Source organism: Megalobrama amblycephala, linkage group LG18, assembly GCF_018812025.1.
Source record: "Megalobrama amblycephala isolate DHTTF-2021 linkage group LG18, ASM1881202v1, whole genome shotgun sequence".
In the NCBI taxonomy this organism is placed as follows: Eukaryota; Metazoa; Chordata; class Actinopteri; order Cypriniformes; family Xenocyprididae; genus Megalobrama; species Megalobrama amblycephala.
Window position 1 is genome coordinate 8,485,630 of NC_063061.1, and position 21,983 is coordinate 8,507,612.

Genomic DNA, 21,983 nt, shown 5'->3' on the forward strand with positions numbered 1-21,983 from the left:
ACAGTCTTAATTAAATACTCTGATGACTTGGCTCTAATTTTCTGTCAAATGGACAGTTATTTTGAATACGTTGGAAACCTTGTTCAGTGGTTCGACAATAGACATCTACAATTAAACATTCCCTCCATTCAGGGCACAGACCGCGTATACCATTGGCTAAAAGTAACATAATTTGTTAAATTGGCAGTGACTATTTTAAACCAATTTCGGTATTGTATTTTTTAAATGTTGTTCATATATGTTATATAATTGTGTATGTACAACGTATGTGAGTAGATGTATAGCTGTCAAGTAAGATCCATGTATTTTTATGTCTGAGCTATGCTATTGTTCCCACTTCTGATGTCACACCTGCTATGTGTGGTGAGAGCCATTTGTTTGTATTTTAGTAAATGAGAAATAATTGCAGCGTTTGGCTCAAGATATCCAAAACATTAATTTATTCAGCATCAGAGGAGGTGTCAGCCATTATCCAGTCATTCTGGAAATGATTGTGAGTTGGTTCCATTATTTAGCATATTTATGAACCTAGACAAACAAGCAACTTGTGTAGAGAGATGGTGGATCTTGATGAACAGAAGTACCTGGTAGTAAATGAGTGATAATGTGCTTGAGGGGTGAACTATGTTTGATTTTTGGGTAATTATAAAATGTGCTGGAGATGTTTTAAATGCTTTATGCATAGTTCATTATACTGATTTTATGGAATGAAGTTTATTTTGTGGCTTAAATAAATTACATGTTACTCAGAGACTGACATGTTTGGTTTGTCAAAAATGTTACATTCAGCTGTCGCAAATTTGTTGACTTTTGAAAATCAAGCTAATCTTTTACCAGAAAAATGAGTGGTTTTGATGCACTGTTTTTTGTCTCTTATAACAAAAATCTTTTATTTAAAAGAAATGAAAAATCTCTTTTTAAAGCTGTTGTCTTGAATTTTCAAGTTTTGTTTTCAAGGTCACTTTAAATATGAAAGTTGAGCAGCACTGGGATCACTGAGAATGGTAATTTGATGGTAATTTGCAAACAGTGCATTTCATTAATTAAAAGAAAAGTATAACTATATAAAAAATATAACTTAGGTGCTCATTTAAGTTAATCTAAACTCATTTTCAGCTACTTAAGAAACATATGTCCTTTTAATTAAGTTATTTAGAATGTCCGTGAAACAGTTTTAGTTAAGTGCCAGACATATTAATATGAACTGAGGGGGAAAAATTCTGGATACGGTGCCTAAATTAAATTGTGCCATGATTATGGTAATTATACAAATGCATCTTGGAGGAACAATCAAAACCATTAGCAAAGTTCTAACAAGCAAAAAAACAAAAACAACAACAACAACAAAAAAAACCTCTTTTTAAAGGCCTATTTGGACTGTAATTTTTTCTCATGTGGATGTCTTTAAAAATAAATTTGCATGGCACCTCAGTGATAAAACTCATGCATTTGAATGCCGATGTATTTATGTATTTTATTAGAAAATCACTGTAAGAGCTTAATAAAACAGTGCACGTGTGCATTAAAATATTATCCATAAACTCACTCTCTCTCTCTCCCTTGCATTATCATCAACATACATAGTGAAGTACACAGAAACACTCGTTACAACTAACAGTAAACAAATATATAAAGACCTTATGCCTTTTCAGGTGGTGCTTAATAAACTGGTAAACTTTATATCCGTAAATCAACTCTGATGAACTGTAATAAAGTGATCTCACCTTCATTACTGCCATATCCAGTGTCACTCTGGAGATTGTGTAAGCTGGATCATGAACAGTTTGTACTGATCTATCCTTGAGTAACAAATTTGTATTGAAATTTGTTCACAAAGCAGTTCGGTGTGAAATGATTCGTGCAGACATGAACAAATTTCAGAAGAGTTGAGGGAGCATTTTCTTCAAAAACAAAATTAATCCACCTCGTCTTCAGTGGCTCAGATTTCGGGAGTAAATAGAGAGAGCTCTGTGGATTAATCCATCCAACTACAGAACACCTAAAACTCTTGGGAGACAAGTCTTGTCAGTGCAGCAATGGCGGACTGTGTAAAACTCGCTGTGAACTCGCTCAGGGCGGTTCTATGTTAAAACGGCAGTGTCTGTCAACATTCGTGGGCGGGGCCTGTGGCTAATGTGACGTCACACTCAGGGGTCTTGAAACGGCTTGTTCTGAGACACTGCTTATGATTTATGGGGATTAAAAAAAAAGGAGTGGGTGGATTTTTATCACTATAGGGTGGTTGTGTACACACACTGCCAACACACATTTATGTCCAAACACCATGCAAAAGTGAATTTTGCAAAATAGGTCCCCTTTGATGCAGCCTCACCTTTACAAGAGGTAAACATATAGCTGCTTGAGTTATATTTTTAATTTACATCATTGTATATAATACATATTTTAAAATTTTATTGCATACCTGCTTTTCTGCTTTTCTTCTCCTTCTCCTTTTTGTTGTTAACAGCTCCCACTCGCTGAAGTGGAGCAGTGATGAAATATTGTTCTTGTAAAAACCATCCGAATAGGGCTAAAAACCTGGAATTATAGAGGTTGGCAAATGGTGACCTGAACTGCAGAACATTCAGGTGGGAGAAGACTGCAGCATTTATTAAAAGGCAGTGGAGAGGCAGCGAGTATTATAGAGCGAGTATGATGGGAAGACAATAGAGGAGAGAAACAAGAGGATGAAAGAAGACAGACTCAAAAATAATAGAATTGGATAGCAATACTTTGTAGTGTCCTTGATGTTGATAGAAAAGAAGGAGGAAAATCTGTTCCCTTTCGAAGTGGAATTCAACACTGCGTCTTGGATTGATGCTATGGGGACGCCATCAGTATAACTGGTGTCTGAAGCACATGTGAACATATGCCAATTTTTTTTTTATTTATTTATTTATCTTCGGCTGACGACAGTCTGTGACATTATTAGCGAAAAGCCTGGAAGTATAATAGGATGCCCGTGATACACGTCATCAGCTTTTTTGTCTTCAGGAGCCGTTTGTGTAAATAGCATGTGGTAAAGATGAAATTATGGAGAAAGTGATTCAGGAAGTGTGTGCCTCCATGTCCCAGGTTTTTGACACCTGGCGACAACCTGTGTGTTTTGTGCTTGGGTGAGTGATCGAATGCACCCAGTGTGAGAAATTCACGATGAGGAAGATCCTCTCATGTTTGGCCTTATTCTCGAAGGATGGAGGATAAGCATGTGCGCCTTGCGGCTCGTGCCCCACTGTAGCCAAGGCACAGCGGAGACTGAAGTCATGGGTTCGCAAGTCGAGCTCGCTGAGGAATTTGAAAAAGGAATGGGTCTTTCATGTTCCTCAGTTGCGGGCTCGAGTGATCTGTTGGATTAAGATGTGCTGGCTCTAGCATCATCTGATCCAGCAGATTGCATGTTACTGGCACCATCCATCCAAGAGGAGGCGGATGTGGTTGAAGAGGGTAAAGATAGCAATTGTACAGAGCCCTCTTATCCTGCTAGCTCCGCATACGGGGAACTGTTGGATGTTATGGCCTGCGCCACAACAAGGTTGTATCTAGCATGGAGTGTGGGAGACAGGAAATGGCTCAAGATGACTTGATGAGCGTTTCCTTTTGGGCCATAATCATCCTTCATCTATGAGCCTTCTGTTTCTTCCCGATCTTCACTTGGAAGTGGACAATTCGTAGAAGAAACCACATTCAGCTCACATCCATCCTTTTCATGATTCAGGTTATGCGAATGTGGAAGGATGGAGCGAGCAGAGATATGTAAGGATGCCACTTGTTGAAGAGACGCTTCAGAGGTTTTTCTCACAGGGTGAGTCAGAAGGTTTAGACAAGTAAGGGTGGCATTTAAGAAGTACATCCCACACTGATCCTGGTCTCCATATTAACCCTCAGGGGTCTGAGGCTGATTTGGGGCCTGGAGAAGTTTTGACATGCCCTGACATTTGTGCTTTTTTCAGTTGTTCATAAACATATTAATGGAAAAAGTGTCATTACACTATATTCAGCACAAACTAGGCTACAATAATATGTGAGGAACATGTATGTACATGTTTGTATTTTTGAAGGAATAACGTTTATGCGTGGTTATTGAAAAAACAAAAAACTTAAGTCACTGAAATAAAGCCAAAAAATATATATTAAATCTGTGTTCACAAGACTTCTGGGTATTGGAGGTTGTAGACTAGAGTTTTTGCTTCAAAATTATGTAAAAATTATCCTTCCCACTCCTTCATATAAAACAATAGAGAGATTGAAATTTTCTAAAACATCTTTGGTCAAGAAACACAGTATGTGTAGAGGCGTGAATCCTCATGTATAATGGGTGATTCTCACCTGAGAAGACAAAAGAATCACATAAAGAGCTCTAATGACCTGCATTAATAATGTGCTCTTTCAGTCAGGTAGGCTGTGAAAAAACCCTCTGTTGATCATGTCTCAGCTCATCATAATGTAAATCAAACATAGAGAAAAAACAGCAATACTGTGAAATATTATTACAATTTAAAATAATGGTATTCTATTATATTCTTTAAAATATAATGCATTTCTATGATACAAAGTGTCTGAACAGTTATGTTACCTCTATGGCACTTCATATAGTCTTTTAGCTTAAAAGCATGCACGTTTGGAGAAATATTGATGGATTCTCATGTTTATGTCAATTTTCTATACAGAGGAGTAATATTTATTCAATATTTATTGTCATCACTGTGAACGCTGGATACTGTTTTCAATTCATACTTGCAGCCGGAGGGCTCTCTGTGCACTTTTAGTCCACAAATGCCAATGCTAAAGAAGAATAGGCAATCCAGGAAATAACTGAACTAACAGAGGCCAGAGATCGCTAACTATGGCTATTCAAAACACTTTTCAAGACAATAAATACAAGATTGAGACAATGTGTGCATGTATTGACTGAATTTGCCTCTGAATAGCGCTGGCTCCGTGGGCGTGGCCGCATTAGCGGATAATGAGCTGAATCAAGGACTTCTGACATGGCTCTCTTTTCATACAGATTACATAAACACAGAATGTTTGTTTTCGATTTGACTTACACGATTTAAAACCTGACATTTCAACGTTTCTTTAGACACAAGTCTAATTTTTTTGTGATTAGTATTCACTAAGTTACAGTTCATTTTCTGAGAACTATCAGATTGGAGTTCGTTCAGAGGGAGACAAGAGATCACGCATCATGTTAGTTTTCTTTATTTTACAAAAAGCACAACATTTTGTTTTTACTCTGAGTGTACACAAATAAAAGAAGATATTCCACAGATTAAAATGGTGTATAGCTCTTAATTGTATGTGCAACATTGACGGAGCATTTTGAGTCTCTTCACACTGGTTAGAAAAAAAAACGCGGTGATCACGCCAGCGTGTTAAGCCTCTGGGGGTCCTGGCCTGTCACAGTCTGATGACTGGAGGTAGGGCCAGAGGGAGAGTGTGGCCACTCATGCTCCTCCTCCCTCGAGGAGTATAAGGCAGTGGAGGCACGATGCTAGGAGAAAGAGACAAGACCTGAGGAAGGTGATCAATAGAAAGTGAAATCGGTAAGGAAGACCGGATTGCTGAGGAGAAGTAACAATATTTCCACATTGGAAGTAGTGGTATCATCCAAGCTTGTAGTTTAAAATATTCTCCCTTTGGTGAGGGCTGTGTCAAGCAAAAAAGGCTGTCATAGCTAAGCCATTTATCCTTTAGAAGTCTGAGAAAGGACATCTTCTATTATTGAGAGATGGTGACTTAGTGAGTGCTACCACTAGACTGTCTATGTGAGTCTTTGAATGGATGCGCATTGGGTTGATGTTCTGACTCTGGTTAAATTATGCATTGAGTAATCCCAAAAAATCCCACTAAGTATATCCCACTGTGGATATTTTCACCTAGTGAGGCAGGAATTCTCGTAATCTGTACAGGAGTATTTGTTCCCCATAGCGTCAATACAAGATGCAATGTTGAGTTCCACTTCAAAAGGGAACGTCTCAGGTTACGACTGTATCCATGGTTCCCTGAGAAGGGGAACGAGATACTGCGCCTCGTTGCCATGCCTTGGGCCTACTTGCACGTCTGCTTCAGACTAAGTTGATGTCATGTATCAAAGGCGCCCTCATATGCTTCGCTAATGATGTCATGGACTGTCATCAGTTAATGAAAAATTGGTGTTTGTTTATGTACTTCAGACACTGGTTACACTGATAGCGCTCCCACAGCATTAATCCAAGATGCGGTGTCTCGTTCCCCTCCTCAGGGAACCATGGTTACAGTCGTAACCTAAGATGTTTTTTGGACATGGATGATATCAAGTTTTTTGAGTATGTAATATTTTGCGATTACATCATTCACTGAAGTTCATTGGAGTACAATGTATACTATACGTTATCAATATGGTATTGTTAAAGCTGTAGTGTGTAATTTCTGTCACTAGCATTAATGTCACTAGCAAAATGTTTAACATCAGAGTAGCTGTTGTTAAATATATACAAATGTAGCCATCATTCCTATTGTAACTGATAAATGAGTCTGAGCACTCAGATTATTGAAGCGTATGAATCTTAGCCAAAATGTGCATAAGCAGTTTTGCGATGATCTCAGTATGAGCCGTTCTTAAGAGGACTTTGATAGTTTTGTACAGTAAATGGTTAGCTATCATGCAAACTTACTTGAGAAGCAACACTAGCCCTTTTTCTCCTATTTTTTATAATTGCCAGTTTTTGAGAACTATTTCAAAATATTTAGCTTACATTACTCACCTTGAGTAATATAATGAAATATGTTACAGATTTCAATTTACAGCATGTATTCTGTAGTGTAATACAATTTTAAGGAACCTTCCCAACCCTGAAAACAACCTTGTTTTCAGGCAGACTCATTTAAAAGCCTATTGTAAACCTATTCCCATGAATTGTAGTCAACCAATCAGATTAGGGCTTGCCAGACAGAGAAAGTACTTTTAAGTTTTGAGTGCAGTATGCATGGGATGTTCATTGGAATAGGGGAAAGTATATAAAAATGTAAATATATAATTAGCTTTTTGTCTTGTACATCTTTGCGTGCTTTGATTTTTATTTATACAGGTCTGTATTCTCTATAGTAAATGCAGAATCAGCATTAATACTCCTAGCACTCTAGCAGAAGATGATCTATTGAATAAATCCACCCTGGGTATTATGGTTTTCTGAACATAAATTAACCCCCCCCCCCCCACCCCCACCCAAAAAAACAAAACAAACAAAAAAAACACTGGAGACCAAGAAAAACAACAACAAAACACTCTACAACCTTGAGGCTCGCCAGTAGGGCACAATAACGATTAATAAACTTTGTGGGGGTGATGAAAAAACAGACAGGAAAGCAGATGGTGGCATGTCTTGTGTGCCACAAACACATTGACATTTGAGTCGGAATGACCTCATTTTATGCCGATTCTGTCCTCAGTCTGGATTTGATTTGCTAGAATAAAGCTTTTGTGACTCCATTTGTTTTGTTGGGGACGGTAATGAAAATAAATATATTTGAATGTCTATGAAGACAGTTAAGTATTAATAAGTCTATTAATGTAATAAGCATTAATAAGCATTAATAGACTTTCTCCTGCAAACCATAGCCAAATTTCACGTAGGATTCCCAAAAAATGTAACTTTTTTGAAAATGTCCCATCAGGGGGTGGTTTTAAACACTAAAGTAGTTCAAATCTAGATGCTACACAGAGCGTGAAAGGCACCCAGCCATTTTGGCACTAGTCCCACCGCTTAGCAACATGGTACAAATGGGGCCAATTTTGGCCAAGGACATCAGGCTGTACACATGTTTAATCTCTGCTGAGATAACAAATACATGGAGAGAAAGAAAAACAGTTAATGGTCATATGATTCTACAATTAATTTATTGGGCATCTCTAGTAATGTCTTTCTTTACTACAAAGCTACCCAACCTCAAGGAAGACCAGAACATAATGGCCCTGTTCCAAACCCCAGTGATCTGCTTACCATGTGTTGACATACAGTATCCAAAAAAAGAATGGACCCTAAGTGACAGATCTGATATGCTCTAAATAGGCCAGACAAATAGTGCTTACATGAAGTGCACACACAGGGTTTGACATTTGCATGTTGCTAAGCTAACAACATGATAATCTAATAAGTCAAAACACAAATATAGAGTGCTTCAGTGATGAGTCATATTTAGTCACATTTTCCAAGATAAGTAAAAGTTTTAAAACTATCACAAAGGGGGTATTACTGATATATTTTATGTCAAATCCAATAACATGTGTAAATATCTTGAGCTTTTATTCATCACAGACCTTATTTCAGGTAATTATCTAAAAACACATAAAAACAAAATGAAAAAAAAAAAAAAAAAGAACATTGACTTCAGGAAAATGGAACCGAAAGTGCTAAAATGCCAAGTCTTTTAGCAAAAATACATCGGCTCTGCAGAACTCTATTGGTTAAAATAGTCCATTTTAATTAGATTCTAACTTTTTTTTTTAATCTATGGTTTTCTGTACTGAACAAAATAAATTTCTCTCAATGTTTATCACAGATGGATATTTTCACTGCAATCATCACCCTCCATCTAAAGGCTATCACATTATTTTTGACTTGGATCCCAGTTCCCAAATTCTCTAATATGTATTTTGTCTTATTTCAATGGAAGATTTTTTTTTTTTTTTTTTTTTTGCTTGTTTTTAATTAATTTATGCATAAAAGTATGAAAAGCAAATTTGCCATTGTCAGAAGACAAATACTCTTGGTAGTTTTGCTTTTTTCAAGCTGTTTTGCTGTTCAGGTGATCAGTTTATATATGTGTATATATACTTCTGCCTTAGATTTTGGCTAAAACAAGGGTTTTTAGGAGGCTGCATAATACTGCCTATTTTGGAACAATCTTTTTATCTGGTGCACACTTATGATGCTGTCTAGGTTGGCAGTTCACTGGTTTTTATAGCATAACGAAAATAGCTAAAACAATTTTTAAAACTTCTATTTTTCCTTTGGTTTTTTTCGCATACAGACGACGATGTTGTCAAAACGATCCATGTTAACACGGTTTTCTGCTGCCAGGCCAGTAGTAAAGAAACATTATGACTACATGTCTATAGACTACGTAATACGCATGCACATGACAGCAAACCTTTTTCACAAATTCGTAGTTTACACAGAAACGATAATGGTATTGTTTTGTTTGTTTGTTGCACTTTGAAACCCGTTTTCAAATGTTTGCATTTTCAGGCCCCCAAATTTCGTTTTAATGTAAATGAGCAGCCAAAACGCATAAAAAGTTTTTAGTTCCCATCAGTGGAGGAGTAGCAGCACTTTGACAGCACAGACGTTTCTCAATAGCTATGTTTCCATCCAAAGTTGTGAATTTAACTTGTGCGCAAATTTGGAATATCGCATAAAACATTTGCGAATAAAGGAATGTTTCCATCCAGTGAGTCGAAGAGAACAATATCATCACTTCCTGATAAACGTGCTAAATATCACTAAGAAAAATGGAAGTTGCTGCAATAAAAGCCACTGTACAGTATATAATAATTTTTGTATGAGTCAACGATGTGATGCGTAATTTTTTTGTCCAAAGGCCTTAATAACAATAAAAAACAAAGATATGTTATCTAAAGTATGTAAGGTAGTACAACTAGATCTCTTTTATTGAATCCAAAAGGTTTTTATTATATTTTGCAACATTTAAAGGTATTTTAACGATTTTGAAGTGTCAAAAGGTCAAAAGTTTTAACCGTCTAAAGGCCAATACAGCCATTTCATTTGTGACTAAAATATTTAAAATGTAACAAATGTTTATATTTTTTTTATTCTGGCATGATTTTATAACATCATATATCAATATAGTGCAAAACAGTATTAAAATTATGTGTAGAAGTCATAGCTTTGTTATGAGAAAGAATGTCCGGAAAAATTAATTTAATTGATGTCATTCGGAGTAACTGATATAAAGGGACCATTTTGGATCAAGTCATGCTGTCAATATCATGTGACAGGATGTGACATCATTCAGACACCTGCAAAGGACCACATGATCGTGAAGCAAAGTAACTAACTTTCTTTTAACTATTTGAAAAATTCATGTTTTCACTTGCTCATACGCATGTCCCGAAACATCAGGTCATTCTGTACAACCGCTATAAAACATGCTGTAATATTTTACAAACTTATACTAAATACAAAATGGTTGATTGTTCTTTTGTTAGCTAACGAGATATCAGCCTGTTAGCATTGTTTGAAAATATGTCATTCGGTATAACCAAAAGTGTAATTTGGTAAAAATGACATTTTGGTTAAACTGAATGACTTTTTTTGGTGACAAATTTTGTCTTGTAAAAAATGACAAAAGCGGTGTTAATTGATTATAAAATATATATAATTTCATTGTTAACACTTAATAAAACTTGATTATGTTTTTTTTTTTACACTTTTAAAAACCTTATTCATCAATGACACGTATATAATAAATTACTTGCGCCTCAGAGTGCGCAGATGAACCCCAATAAACGCTGTCATGTAATCTTGCATTCAGATGCCTGGTGTTTGTGAATGCAATCGTGTGAGATGCTTCTGGCAGGGAATTATACTGAACCACTTTGACGACAGACTTTGCTCAGGCATTACAGAATGACCAAAACAGCATTTCAGTTGCTGTGCAACGAGATCAGTCTGCTGGTTGTTTCAGTTAAGTCGTCTCATCGCAAAGTCACATCTTTTTTGATGCGCGTCAAGGAATTTCTTCAGTAAAAGTGTTTCCATCGTAGTTTATGCGCATATTTTTGTATTGCATAAAAAATTATCCTACTCATTTGAGCGCATTCATTTTTTATGCACATTTTTAGAATTTATGCACATCTTGATGTTTCCATCCAGCGTTTTTTTATGCAATGTCCGAAACTGCCCATAAAAATAGGTGGATGGAAACATAGCTAATATCTGGAAGAGCTCTGAAATATTCAGATGTCAACTGCCTTTCTCTCATTTATCTTTCATTTTCATTTGCATAATTCTAATTAGTCAGTCCTCAAAAACATCCATTTGCTGTGTCTGGGACTAAAACACTGAAAGCAGCCTCCCTTTTTACAGAACTAATCGTCCCTGACAAATTAATCTGGTCTGGTCGAGAATTGCCTTCTTTAAGCCTCGGATTTTTAGTTTGGACCACATAGATTTATTGTTTGAGCTGCTTTGTTGAGACAAATGTAGTGTGACAGATTGAACTGCATCTTGTGAGGTGAATGTACTTGGAAGATGACAGTGATGTGAAAAAATTAGCGCTGCTGGGAAAAAGACAACAGAGATGTGATCGCACTGTTGTCTCCATCGGACCGTGTAGCCCCAGTTCTGTCTTTGCAGAGGTTTAGAGAAAACACAGAGCTTGAAATTGGAGGTTGTTTTGCATTTGTTTGATTATTGCCATTCATGCACTGTTCATGTAAGGTGCACATTTGTATCCATTTATTATAATTATGTGAGAACAACATAAATGTATATCTTTCACAAATATTTATCATACAACTTGAAACAATAGAAAGAAAGATGCTTCACATCACTTTTAAACACACACACCTATTTTTGCAGTATATAAAGGTTATGACCTTTTTTTCACCAGGTGACCATCCTTATCGTACTGGCCTTGGCTTTTCTGGCCTGCATAGTGTTCCTGGTGGTGTATAAAGCCTTCACCTATGACCACACCTGCCCTGATGGCTTTGTGTATAAGGTAAGTGGATAAACACACAATCCATGTTCTTCTTTTATTAAACACAACACGCCAGAGCTAAATAAACCACTTCATCTGAGCAATAAATATCTCAAAACCTTTGGAAAACATTTTTTGTTTTTATACAGTCATTAGTCAATTACACTCATTATTTCACTCATTATTTCAACAATGAATTACATTAAATACCATCTGTAATGGTTATCTAATTTGACTAATGTCTGAAAATAAGGCTGTTTAATCAGTTTATAACTGTCAAATGTTACGAATAAATCCAGTTACTTAGTGATGAACATTAATTTCAAATGTCACATATGTCACTGCAAAATTCATATAGTTGCAAAATAATACTCATGCCCACTTTGTTTTTAAACAAAATTCCACAATATATATTTCTTTTAAGGGATCCTATTATGTCACAATATAGACTGCAACAGCATCCGCCCACTTTTTTCAACGGCGTTAGTTCCTAAAGTATTTTTTTCCATTAATTTGTTAAAGTGTTATACCAAGCGTTATGCCATGAACAATGACAACCAGCTACAAGGTGAACTATAACATTGCAAACTTTAATTTGAAACAAGAAAGTATTTGAAATACAGAAATACAAAGGTACAAGATTGTGTATTTAACAGCTTTAGTGAGGGAAAGAACTACAATCCCATGAAGCACTGTGAATATATATACTGTGAATATGAACAGTTCGATCTGGTTCTCGATTCTGATTGGCTGAGAGCCATGTGATATTCCTTTTTACCGTTTGTATCAGTGTCATGGCGGACAAGCAATACAGTGGGTACAGAAAGTATTCAGACCCCCTTAAATTTTTCACTCTTTGTTATATTGCAGCCATTTGCTAAAATCCTTTAAGTTCATTTTTTTTTCTCATTAATGTACACACAGCACCCCATATTGACAGAAAAACACAGAATTGTTGACATTTTGGCAGATTTATTAAAAAAGAAAAACTGAAATATCACATGGTCCTAAGTATTCAGACCCTTTGCTGTGACACTCATATATTTAACTCAGGTGCTGTCCATTTCTTCTGATCATCCTTGAGATGGTTCTACACCTTCATTTGAGTCCAGCTGTGTTTGATTATACTGATTGGACTTGATTAGGAAAGCCACACACCTGTCTATATAAGACCTTACAGCCCACAGTGCATGTCAGAGCAAATGAGAATCATGAGGTCAAAGGAACTGCCTGAAGAGCTCAGAGACAGAATTGTGGCAAGGCACAGATCTGGCCAAGGTTACAAAAAACATTTCTGCTGCACTTAAGGTTCCTAAGAGCACAGTGGCCTCCATAATCCTTAAATGGAAGACGTTTGGGATGACCAGAACCCTTCCTAGAGCTGGCCGTCCAGCCAAACTGAGCTATCGGGGGAGAAGAGCCTTGGTGAGAGAGGTAAAGAAGAACCCAAAGATCACTGTGGCTGAGCTCCAGAGATGCAGTCGGGAGATGGGAGAAAGTTGTAGAAAGTCAACCATCACTGCAGCCCTCCACCAGTCAGGGCTTTATGGCAGAGTGGCCTGACGGAAGCAAGACACATGAAAGCCCACATGGAGTTTGCTAAAAAACACCTGAAGGACTCCAAGATGGTGAGAAATAAGATTCTCTGGTCTGATGAGACCAAGATAGAACTTTTTGGCCTTAATTCTAAGCGGTATGTGTCCCAACAGACCGCTTAGAACAGTGAAGCATGGTGGTGGCAGCATCATGCTGTGGGGGTGTTTTTCAGCTGCAGGGACAGGACGGACTGGTTGCAATTGAGGGAAAGATGAATGCGGCCAAGTACAGGGATATCCTGGACGAAAACCTTCTCCAGAGTGCTCAGCACCTCAGACTGGGCCGAAGGTTTACCTTCCAACAAGACAATGACCCTAAGCACACACAGCTAAAATAACGAAGGAGTGGCTTCACAACAACTCCGTGACTGTTCTTGAATGGCCCAGCCAGAGCCCTGACTTAAACCCAATTGAGCATCTCTGGAGAGACCTAAAAATGGCTGTCCACCAACATTAACCATCCAACCTGACAGAACTAGAGAGGATCTGCAAGGAGGAATGGCAGAGGATCCCCAAATCCAGGGGATTAAGGGGGTCTGAATACTTTCCGTACCCACTGTATATATACAGTATATACAGTGCTTAACAAATTTATTATTAGATCACCCCCCAATGTAAGGTTTGTGCCACAACTGCCATAAACTTAACAGTATTGGTGATTACCAAAATCATTAGGGGTTCAAGCGCATATTGATGAAACCCTATTGTAATTGTTAAATTTTGAAAATTAAAATTTAAACGTTTGAATTTCGATTCACGATTCCCAAAGGCCGCCAAACCATGCGAAGTGGGTGGAGCTACTTTTACTAAAATGGCTATAACTCAACAGAATGAGATATTTTCACCAAACTCAGCACACCTATGTAAGAGCTCATTCTTTGGTCGCGTGAAAAAAAGGATGTGGCAACTGGCCACTTGGTGGCACTATAACAGTAAAAAAACATGAAAATGGCTATAATTACTTCACTGTTAGTCTGATTGATTTGAAAATTGGCATGCAGTGTCTTTGTTCGAGGTGCCATGATTGTCTATGAGGACATAGCTGTATCTTGAAAAACATATCTGCCATCGGCCAGTGAATTTTAGCAGCTATCAGACAAGATTAACGGAGGTCTGGAATGAAATTCACTGGGCCTGTTTGACTCATGATCCTAGAGGCATAGGAGAATTTTGAAAGAAATTGGCCACCAGGGGGCGCCTTCACGTTTTTCACGTGCATAAAAGATCATGTATTGCGCAGTTTTTCTCACACGTCCCCAAAATTTGTACCATGTGGTAGAACTCCTCATTCTTTGCCTCTAGGACCACCACTGTCCATCGAATCATTTGTTAAATATCAGAGATTTTTTTAAAAACCAAGTTTGGCGAACTGGTCCTAGGTTTTTGGCTTAACCTCGATACCTGTTAATAAGTTTTAAAAACTATATTTCTCCTATGGTAAATTGTCTGTATTTGCTGTAAATGGTTTTTTCATCTATGATTGTGATGGTTACAAGCTTGCTAATTAAAACATAATGGCCCGGTTTCACAGACAGGGTTTAGTCTGAGCCAGGATTAGTCTTTAGTTCAATTAGGATATTTAATTTTAATAAACGTACACAAGAAAAAACATTACTGTTGTGTATCTTGAGACAAAACAATGGCACTGACATATTTTAAGATATGTCAGTAAAAGTTGCTTTCAGTTAAAACAGCTCAAACATACCTTTTAGTCTGGGACTAGCTTAAAGGGATAGTTCACCCAAAAATGAAAATTATCCCATGATTTACTCACCCTCAAGCCATCCTAGGTTTATATGACAATCTTCTTTCAGACGAACACAATCCGAGATATATTTAAAAATATCCTTAGTCCTCCAAGGTTTATAATGGTTATGAATGGGAACCCACATTCTGAAGACAGAAAAAATGCATCCATCCATAAAAAAAGTAATCCATACGGCTCCAGGGGGTTAATAAAGGCCTTTTGAAGCGAAGGGATGTTTTTTTGTAAGAAAAATATCCATATGTAAAACTTTATAAATTCGAATAACAAGCTTCTGGTAGACGACCGCACTCAGAATGCGCAAGTTGACTTGCACCAAATAAGGTGCAATTCTCTTTAAATTTTCTCGTTTTAGACTTCTAATTTGTGACCAGTGTTTTGTTTTGCTCTCTCCTCTTCGCCTCCACGTTCATCATTGTGTCATTGCGTTCGGGTCAAAGGTTGCATTTTTTCTGTCTTCAGAATGTGGGTTCCCATTGACAACCATTATAAACCTTGGAGGACAAAGGATATTTTTAAATATATCTCGAATTGTGTTCGTCTGAAAGAAGATTGTCATATAAACCTAGGATGGCTTGAGGGTGAGTAAATCATGCTGTGTAAGTAGTGTTTCTAATGCTAAAATATAATTATTGTTGTGATTTAATGGATTCAAAGACAAATTGCACAAAAGTTTCATCAAAAGCAAGTCTTTGGGAGAAACTAGAAACTATTTGGAGGTCAATAACAACAGAGACTGTGGAAAAGTACATAAACACAATGCCAGCAAGAATGCAAGCTGTTATCAAGGCCAAAGGAGGCCATACAAAATAAAAACAAAATATATAATTTGTTTGGTTATTATGTGTGAACAAAGACTATTTCCTTGTTATTTTGTTATTTGCCTTATAAATGACAATAAATTTGTTAGTTTTAAGCTAGTTTTTGACAGATTCCTAAAATATTTGTGTTTTCTCTTTATGACAGGTGGTCTAATAAATTTGTTAAGCATATTTTAGCTCACATAAAGCTGTCTTTAAAGGTTTATAAGTTATTGTTAAAAATCAATTTCCCTATGAAGAAAATGAATGCCATTTTTACTTCCAGAACGCTCACTGTTGCACTGCACTCTATTACTCATTTAAATAATTCCAGCCCAAGGCATACGCAAAATATAGGGATGGGGTAGGGTGCATTAGTAGGGTGTTAAAACTCGCAGTTATGGTTAGGGGCGTGACATTTCCCAAACCCGCTCGAAGCGGATGACCAATCATAACACGCTGGTCCAGCTGACCAATCAGATCACATTGTGCTTGTCAGAAGGAGGGGGGCATCATAGAGACTGCAACTAAACAGAACATTACAGACAGACCTGTAAGAGAGTTGCTGCAACAATGTAAAATATGGGGGGAAAGGGTGTTTTTGAACATTCCAAGCGTATGAGTAGACCCCAAAAACAAAATTAAAGGGTTAGTTCACCCAAAAGTGAAGATTCTGTCATTAATTACTCACCCTCATGTCGTTCTACACCCGTAAGACCTTTGTTCATCTTCCAAACACAAATTAAGATATTTTTGAGGAAATCCAATGGCTCAGTGAGGCCTGCATTGCCAGCAAGATCATTAACACTTTCAGATGCCCAGAAAGCTACTAAACTACAGTGACTACAGTGGTTCAACCTTAATGTTATGAAGCGACGAGAATACTTTGCGTGCACCAAAAAATCTAAATAACGACTTTATTCAGCAATATCTAGTGATGGGCGATTTCAAAACACTGCTTCATGAAGCTTCGGAGCTTTACGAATCTTTTGTTTCAAATCAGTGGTTCGAAGCGTGTATCAAACTGCCAAAGTCACATGATTTCAGTAAACGAGGCTTTGTTATGTCATAGGTGTTTCGAAATTTCAGTGGTTCACCACTGGGGGGGGGCGTGACTTTGGCAGTTTGATACGCGCTCCGAACCACTGATTTGAAACAAAATATTTGTAAAGCTTTGACGCTTCATGATTTTTTTGCCGCACAAAAAGTATTTTCGTCGCTTCATAACATTAACTCCCTGAGGTCTGAAAACGCGCCGGCGCGTTTTGCAGGATTTTTTTCACATTGCAGCAAAACAGACTTAAAATACTCAGTCATTTCTTGTCATAGAGACATAAGTAATATATCAATTGAAACTATAGAATGTCTTCTTTTATTTGTGTACACTCAGAGTAAAAACACAATGTTGTGCTTTTTGTAAAATAAAGAAAACTAACATGATGCGTGATCTCTCCTCTCCCTCTGAACGAAGTCCAATCTGATAGTTCTCAGAAAATTTACTGTAACTTATGAATACTAATGACAAAAAAAATGACACTTACGTCTAAAGAAATGTTGAAATGTCAGGTTTTAAATCGTGCAAGTCAAATCGAAAACAAACATTCTGTGTTTATGTAATCTGTATGAAAAGAGAGCCATGTCAGAAGTCCGTGATTCAGCTCATTATCCGCTAATACGGCCACGCCCACGGAGCCAGTGCTATTTAGACGCAAATTCAGAGGCAATACATGCATTCATCGTCTCAATCGTGTATTCATTGTCTTGAAAAGTGTTTATTTGGGTGTTAAAGCAATGGTTAGCGATCTCTAGAAGACATGCAGTTAGTTCCTAGTTCCTTTTCTTCTTTATATGAATTTGTGGCCTAAAGGTGTACAGAGAGCGCCCTCCGGCTGCAAGTATGAATTGAAAAAACAGTATCCAGCACTCATAGTGATGACAATAAATATTACTTCTCAGTATAGAAAATTGACATAAATATATAAGAATCCATCAATATTTCTCCAAATGGGCATGCTTTTAACACTCTGAGGTCTGAAAACGCGCCGGCGCGTTTTGCAGGTTTTTTTTCACATTGCAGCAAAACAGACTTAAAATACTCCGTCATTTTTTGTCATAGAGACATAAGTAATATATCAATTGAAACTATAGAATATCTTCTTTTATTTGTATACACTCAGAGTAAAAACACAATGTTGTGCTTTTTGTAAAATAAAGAAAACTAACATGATGCGTGATTTCTCCTCTCCCTCTGAACGAAGTCCAATCTGATAGTTCTCAGAAAATGAACTGTAACTTAGTGAATACTAATCACAGAAAAGTTAAACTTATGTCTAAAAAAACGTTAAGATGTCAGGTTTTAAATCATTTACGTCAAATCGAAAACAAACCTTCTGTGTTTATGTAATCTGTATGAAAAGAGAGCCATGTCAGAAGTCCGTGATTCAGCTCATTATCTGCTAATGCGGCCACGCCCACGGAGCCAGCGCTATTCAGACGCAAATTCAGAGGCAATACATGCATTCATTGTCTCAATCGTGTATTTATTGTCTTGAAAAGTGTTTATCTGGATGTAAAAGTCATGGTTAGGGAGCTCTAGAAGACATGCAGTTAGTTCCTGTTTTCTTTTCTTCTACAGATGAATTTTAGATGAGTTTTTGTTTCTTTAGCGCCCTCCGGCTGCAGTATGAATTGGAAACTCCATTCATGGAATAGCATCTTCTTCTTTTAGATGAATTTGTGGACTAAAAATGCACAGAGAGCGCCCTCCGACTTCAAGGATGAATTGAAAACACCAGCGCTCATAGTAATGACAATGAATATTGAATGAATATAACTCCTCTGTATAGAAAATTGACATAAGCATATGAGAATCCAATATTTCTCCAAATGTGCATGCTTTTAAACTAAAAGCCTATATTGAGACTATTTGCATCACAGAAATACATTATATTTTAAAGTATAATGTAAAACCATTACTTTATATTGTAATAATATTTTTCTGTATGTTTCATATATCATGATGAGCTTGAGACATCACAGAAGGTTTTTTTCACAGCCTACCTGACTGAAATGCCTCATTAATATGCAAGTCATTTCAGCTCATTACTATCCAATTCTTTTGTCTTCTCAGGTGAGAATGGCCCATTTTTCAGTGGTGATTCACGCCTCCATGCATACTGTGTTTCTTGGCAAAAAGTGTCTTACAAAAACTAAATCAATATATTGTTTTATATGAAGGAATAGGCAGCATAATTTTTACATAATTATGAAGCAAAAACTCTAGTCTACAACCTCCAATACCCAAAAGTCTTGTGAACACAGATTTAATATACTTATTTTGGCCTTATTTCAGTGACTTAAGTTTTTTGTTTTTTCAGTAACCACGCATAAACATTATTCCTTCAAAAACACAAACATGTACATACATGTTCCTCACATATTATTGTAGCCTAGTTTGTGCTGAATACAGTGTAATGACACTTTTGTCATTTATATGTTTATGAACAACTGAAAAAAGCACAAATGTCAGAGCATGTCAAAACTTCTCCAGGCCCCAAATCAGCCTCAGACTCCAGAGGATTAAGCTAAAAGCCTATATGAAATGCCATAGAGGTAACATAATTGTTCAGACACTTTGCATCACAGAAATACATTATATTTTAAAGAATATAATAGAATACCATTATTTTAAATTGTAATAATATTTCACAGTATTGCTGTTTATGATGAGCTGAGACATTATTACAGAGGGTTTTTTTTCACAGCCTACCTGACTGAAAGGCCTCATTAATATGCCAAAGTCATTTCAGGTCATTATTATGTGATTATTTTGTCTTCTCAGGTGTAAATGGCCCATTATTCATGCAGATTCACGCCTCCACGCATACTGTGTTTCTTGGCAAAAAAGTGTCTTACAGAAACTAAATCAATATATTGTTTTATATGAAGGAGTAGGCAGCATAATTTTTACATAATTCTGAAGCAAAAACTCTAGTCTACAACCTCCAATACCCAAAAGTCTTGTGAATACAGCTTTAATATACTTTTTTTGGCCTTATTTCAGTGACTTAAGTTTTTTGTTTTTTCAATAACCACGCATAAACCTTATTCCTTCAAAAACTCAGACTCCAGAGGGTTAAGGTTGAACTAGTCACTAGTTTTAAATATATCTTTAGTAGCTTTCTGGGCAATCAAAAGTGTTAATTGTCTTGCTGAAGATGCAGGCCTAACTGAGCCATTGGATTTTATCAAAAATTAATTCTTAATTTGTGTTCCGAAGATGAACGAAGGTCTTATGGGTGTGGAATGACATGAGTAATAAATGACAGAATTTTCACTTTTGGGTGAACTAACTCTTTAAGACTTTGAAAAAGGGCATAGTAGGTTCTCTTTAATAATGAATACATTAATCTATGACAATATATGACTATGTTTTGCACATTCGTCATGTTAAGGCATTGAAAATGATAATACTGCTTGTTCATTTGCTGACAACACAATTTGGAGTCAAAATTCACAGTTCTAACGTTACACATTAACACCTTTCTCAACAGCACAAGCGCTGCATCCCTGCCTCACTGGAGGCCTACTACACCGCCCAGGACGCCAACAGCCGCGGCCGCTTCTACACCGTCATCAGCCACTACAGCATGGCCAAGCAGACCACCTCCCGCTCAGTTTCTCCATGGCTCCCTGCTGGAAGTGCCCAACATGATGTCAAGCCTCCCAACACAGACAGCCAATGAGATTTCTCACACTGCTTTTTAAAGGGTTTTCATCACGTCCACCTACATCACGCAATTCCCTAATTCCCTAATATTTCTACAGGCCCATTGTTTCTTATGTCCATTATTTATTTTTTTTAGCTGCGTAGGTTTAATCATATGCTTGTTTTATTTTATTATTATTATTATTTATTAATATTTATTTTTGTTGTATTTTTTTTATTATTATTTTTTTGTATTTAATATTCAACTATTGTTTGTACAAAGGCATGACTCTGCAATCTTGTCAAGCGGTTTCCCCACAATGTCTGTGAGTGTCAATGACCCATTATGGAAGCAGAATACCCATAAGCCCCTTATGTAGTTAGATAACAACAATCTTGAAAGGCATGATAAAATGGGGAGTTTTGTGCTTTTATTTCTGAAACGGCAGAAAATATACATACATGCTCTCACATTAGAATATGTAAACAGAAACCCTACTTGTTAGACTCATTTTTATGTACGACCCATTAATGAAACATTGATAGGCCAAAAATAATATGGCAAAAAAAAAAAAAAAAAAACATATTGTAAATGTACAGAATGTTATGGTTCCTACTTTGAACCTCAGTGTAAATAACTCATGAGAGCAATTACCCATGGTGTGTATCTCCATCAGACACATTGTAATATTCTCACCGTTTCTCAATGGATGGAGGTGTTCAGAGCTTTGCGACTTGCTTTAGCTGGTGTCTATGCTTGCATTTAACCTGGGGCCAAACCTTGGACTCTGAGATGATTTGGTGAAATGTCTCATCTGAATTCCTGCCAAAGCTTGATTTTCTGCTGTTTGGTCACAGGTCTGCTTTTTATCCATTTTTATATTCGTTGTCAGAAAAAAAAATTGATTTTTGAAATCTTGTGCTGTTGTTAGTTGAGATGTAGCAAAGCCTTGAGTATTTTTGATTGTGTATCCTTTAGGTTGAAAATAATAAAGATATACAAGGTGTTCAATTGTTGTCTCTTGTTTGGGTCTTTTGGTTCTTGTTGGGTAATGGATTTGCATAGGCACAATGTGTGTGTGTGGTTCAGGCAAATGTCAGTGGTTCCCAACCACGTTCCTGGAGGCCCCCCAACACTGCATATTTTGTATCTCTCCTTTGTCTGACACACCATTTCAGGTCTTGGAGTCTCTACTAATAAGCTGATGATCTGAATCAGGTGTGTTTGATTAACGAGACATGGAAAACATGCAGTGTCGGGGGGCCTCCAGGAATGTGGTTGGGAACCCCTGCCCTATGTTATGGGGACAAAATGTCCCAACAAAGATGGCAATATTCAGAATATGAAAACAGCTTGTAAATCATACTAAGTGTTGTTGGGTTTTTTTAAATGTAAAAATACAGAAAGT

The 21,983-nt window shown here is 36.8% G+C and overlaps 1 protein-coding gene across 1 annotated transcript in view; it reads left to right on the forward strand.

Moving 5' to 3' along the window:
- The window catches only part of nsg2 (neuronal vesicle trafficking associated 2), a 61,708-nt gene extending 40,122 nt beyond the window's left edge, over window positions 1-21,586 (forward strand). The window contains exons 4-5 of the mRNA XM_048166254.1: window positions 11,617-11,727; window positions 20,420-21,586. Coding sequence (XP_048022211.1) covers window positions 11,617-11,727; window positions 20,420-20,611 — 303 coding nt within the window. The 3' untranslated portion in view covers window positions 20,612-21,586. The remainder of the gene's footprint in view (window positions 1-11,616; window positions 11,728-20,419) is intronic.
- Window positions 21,587-21,983: the final 397 nt, after the last annotated feature.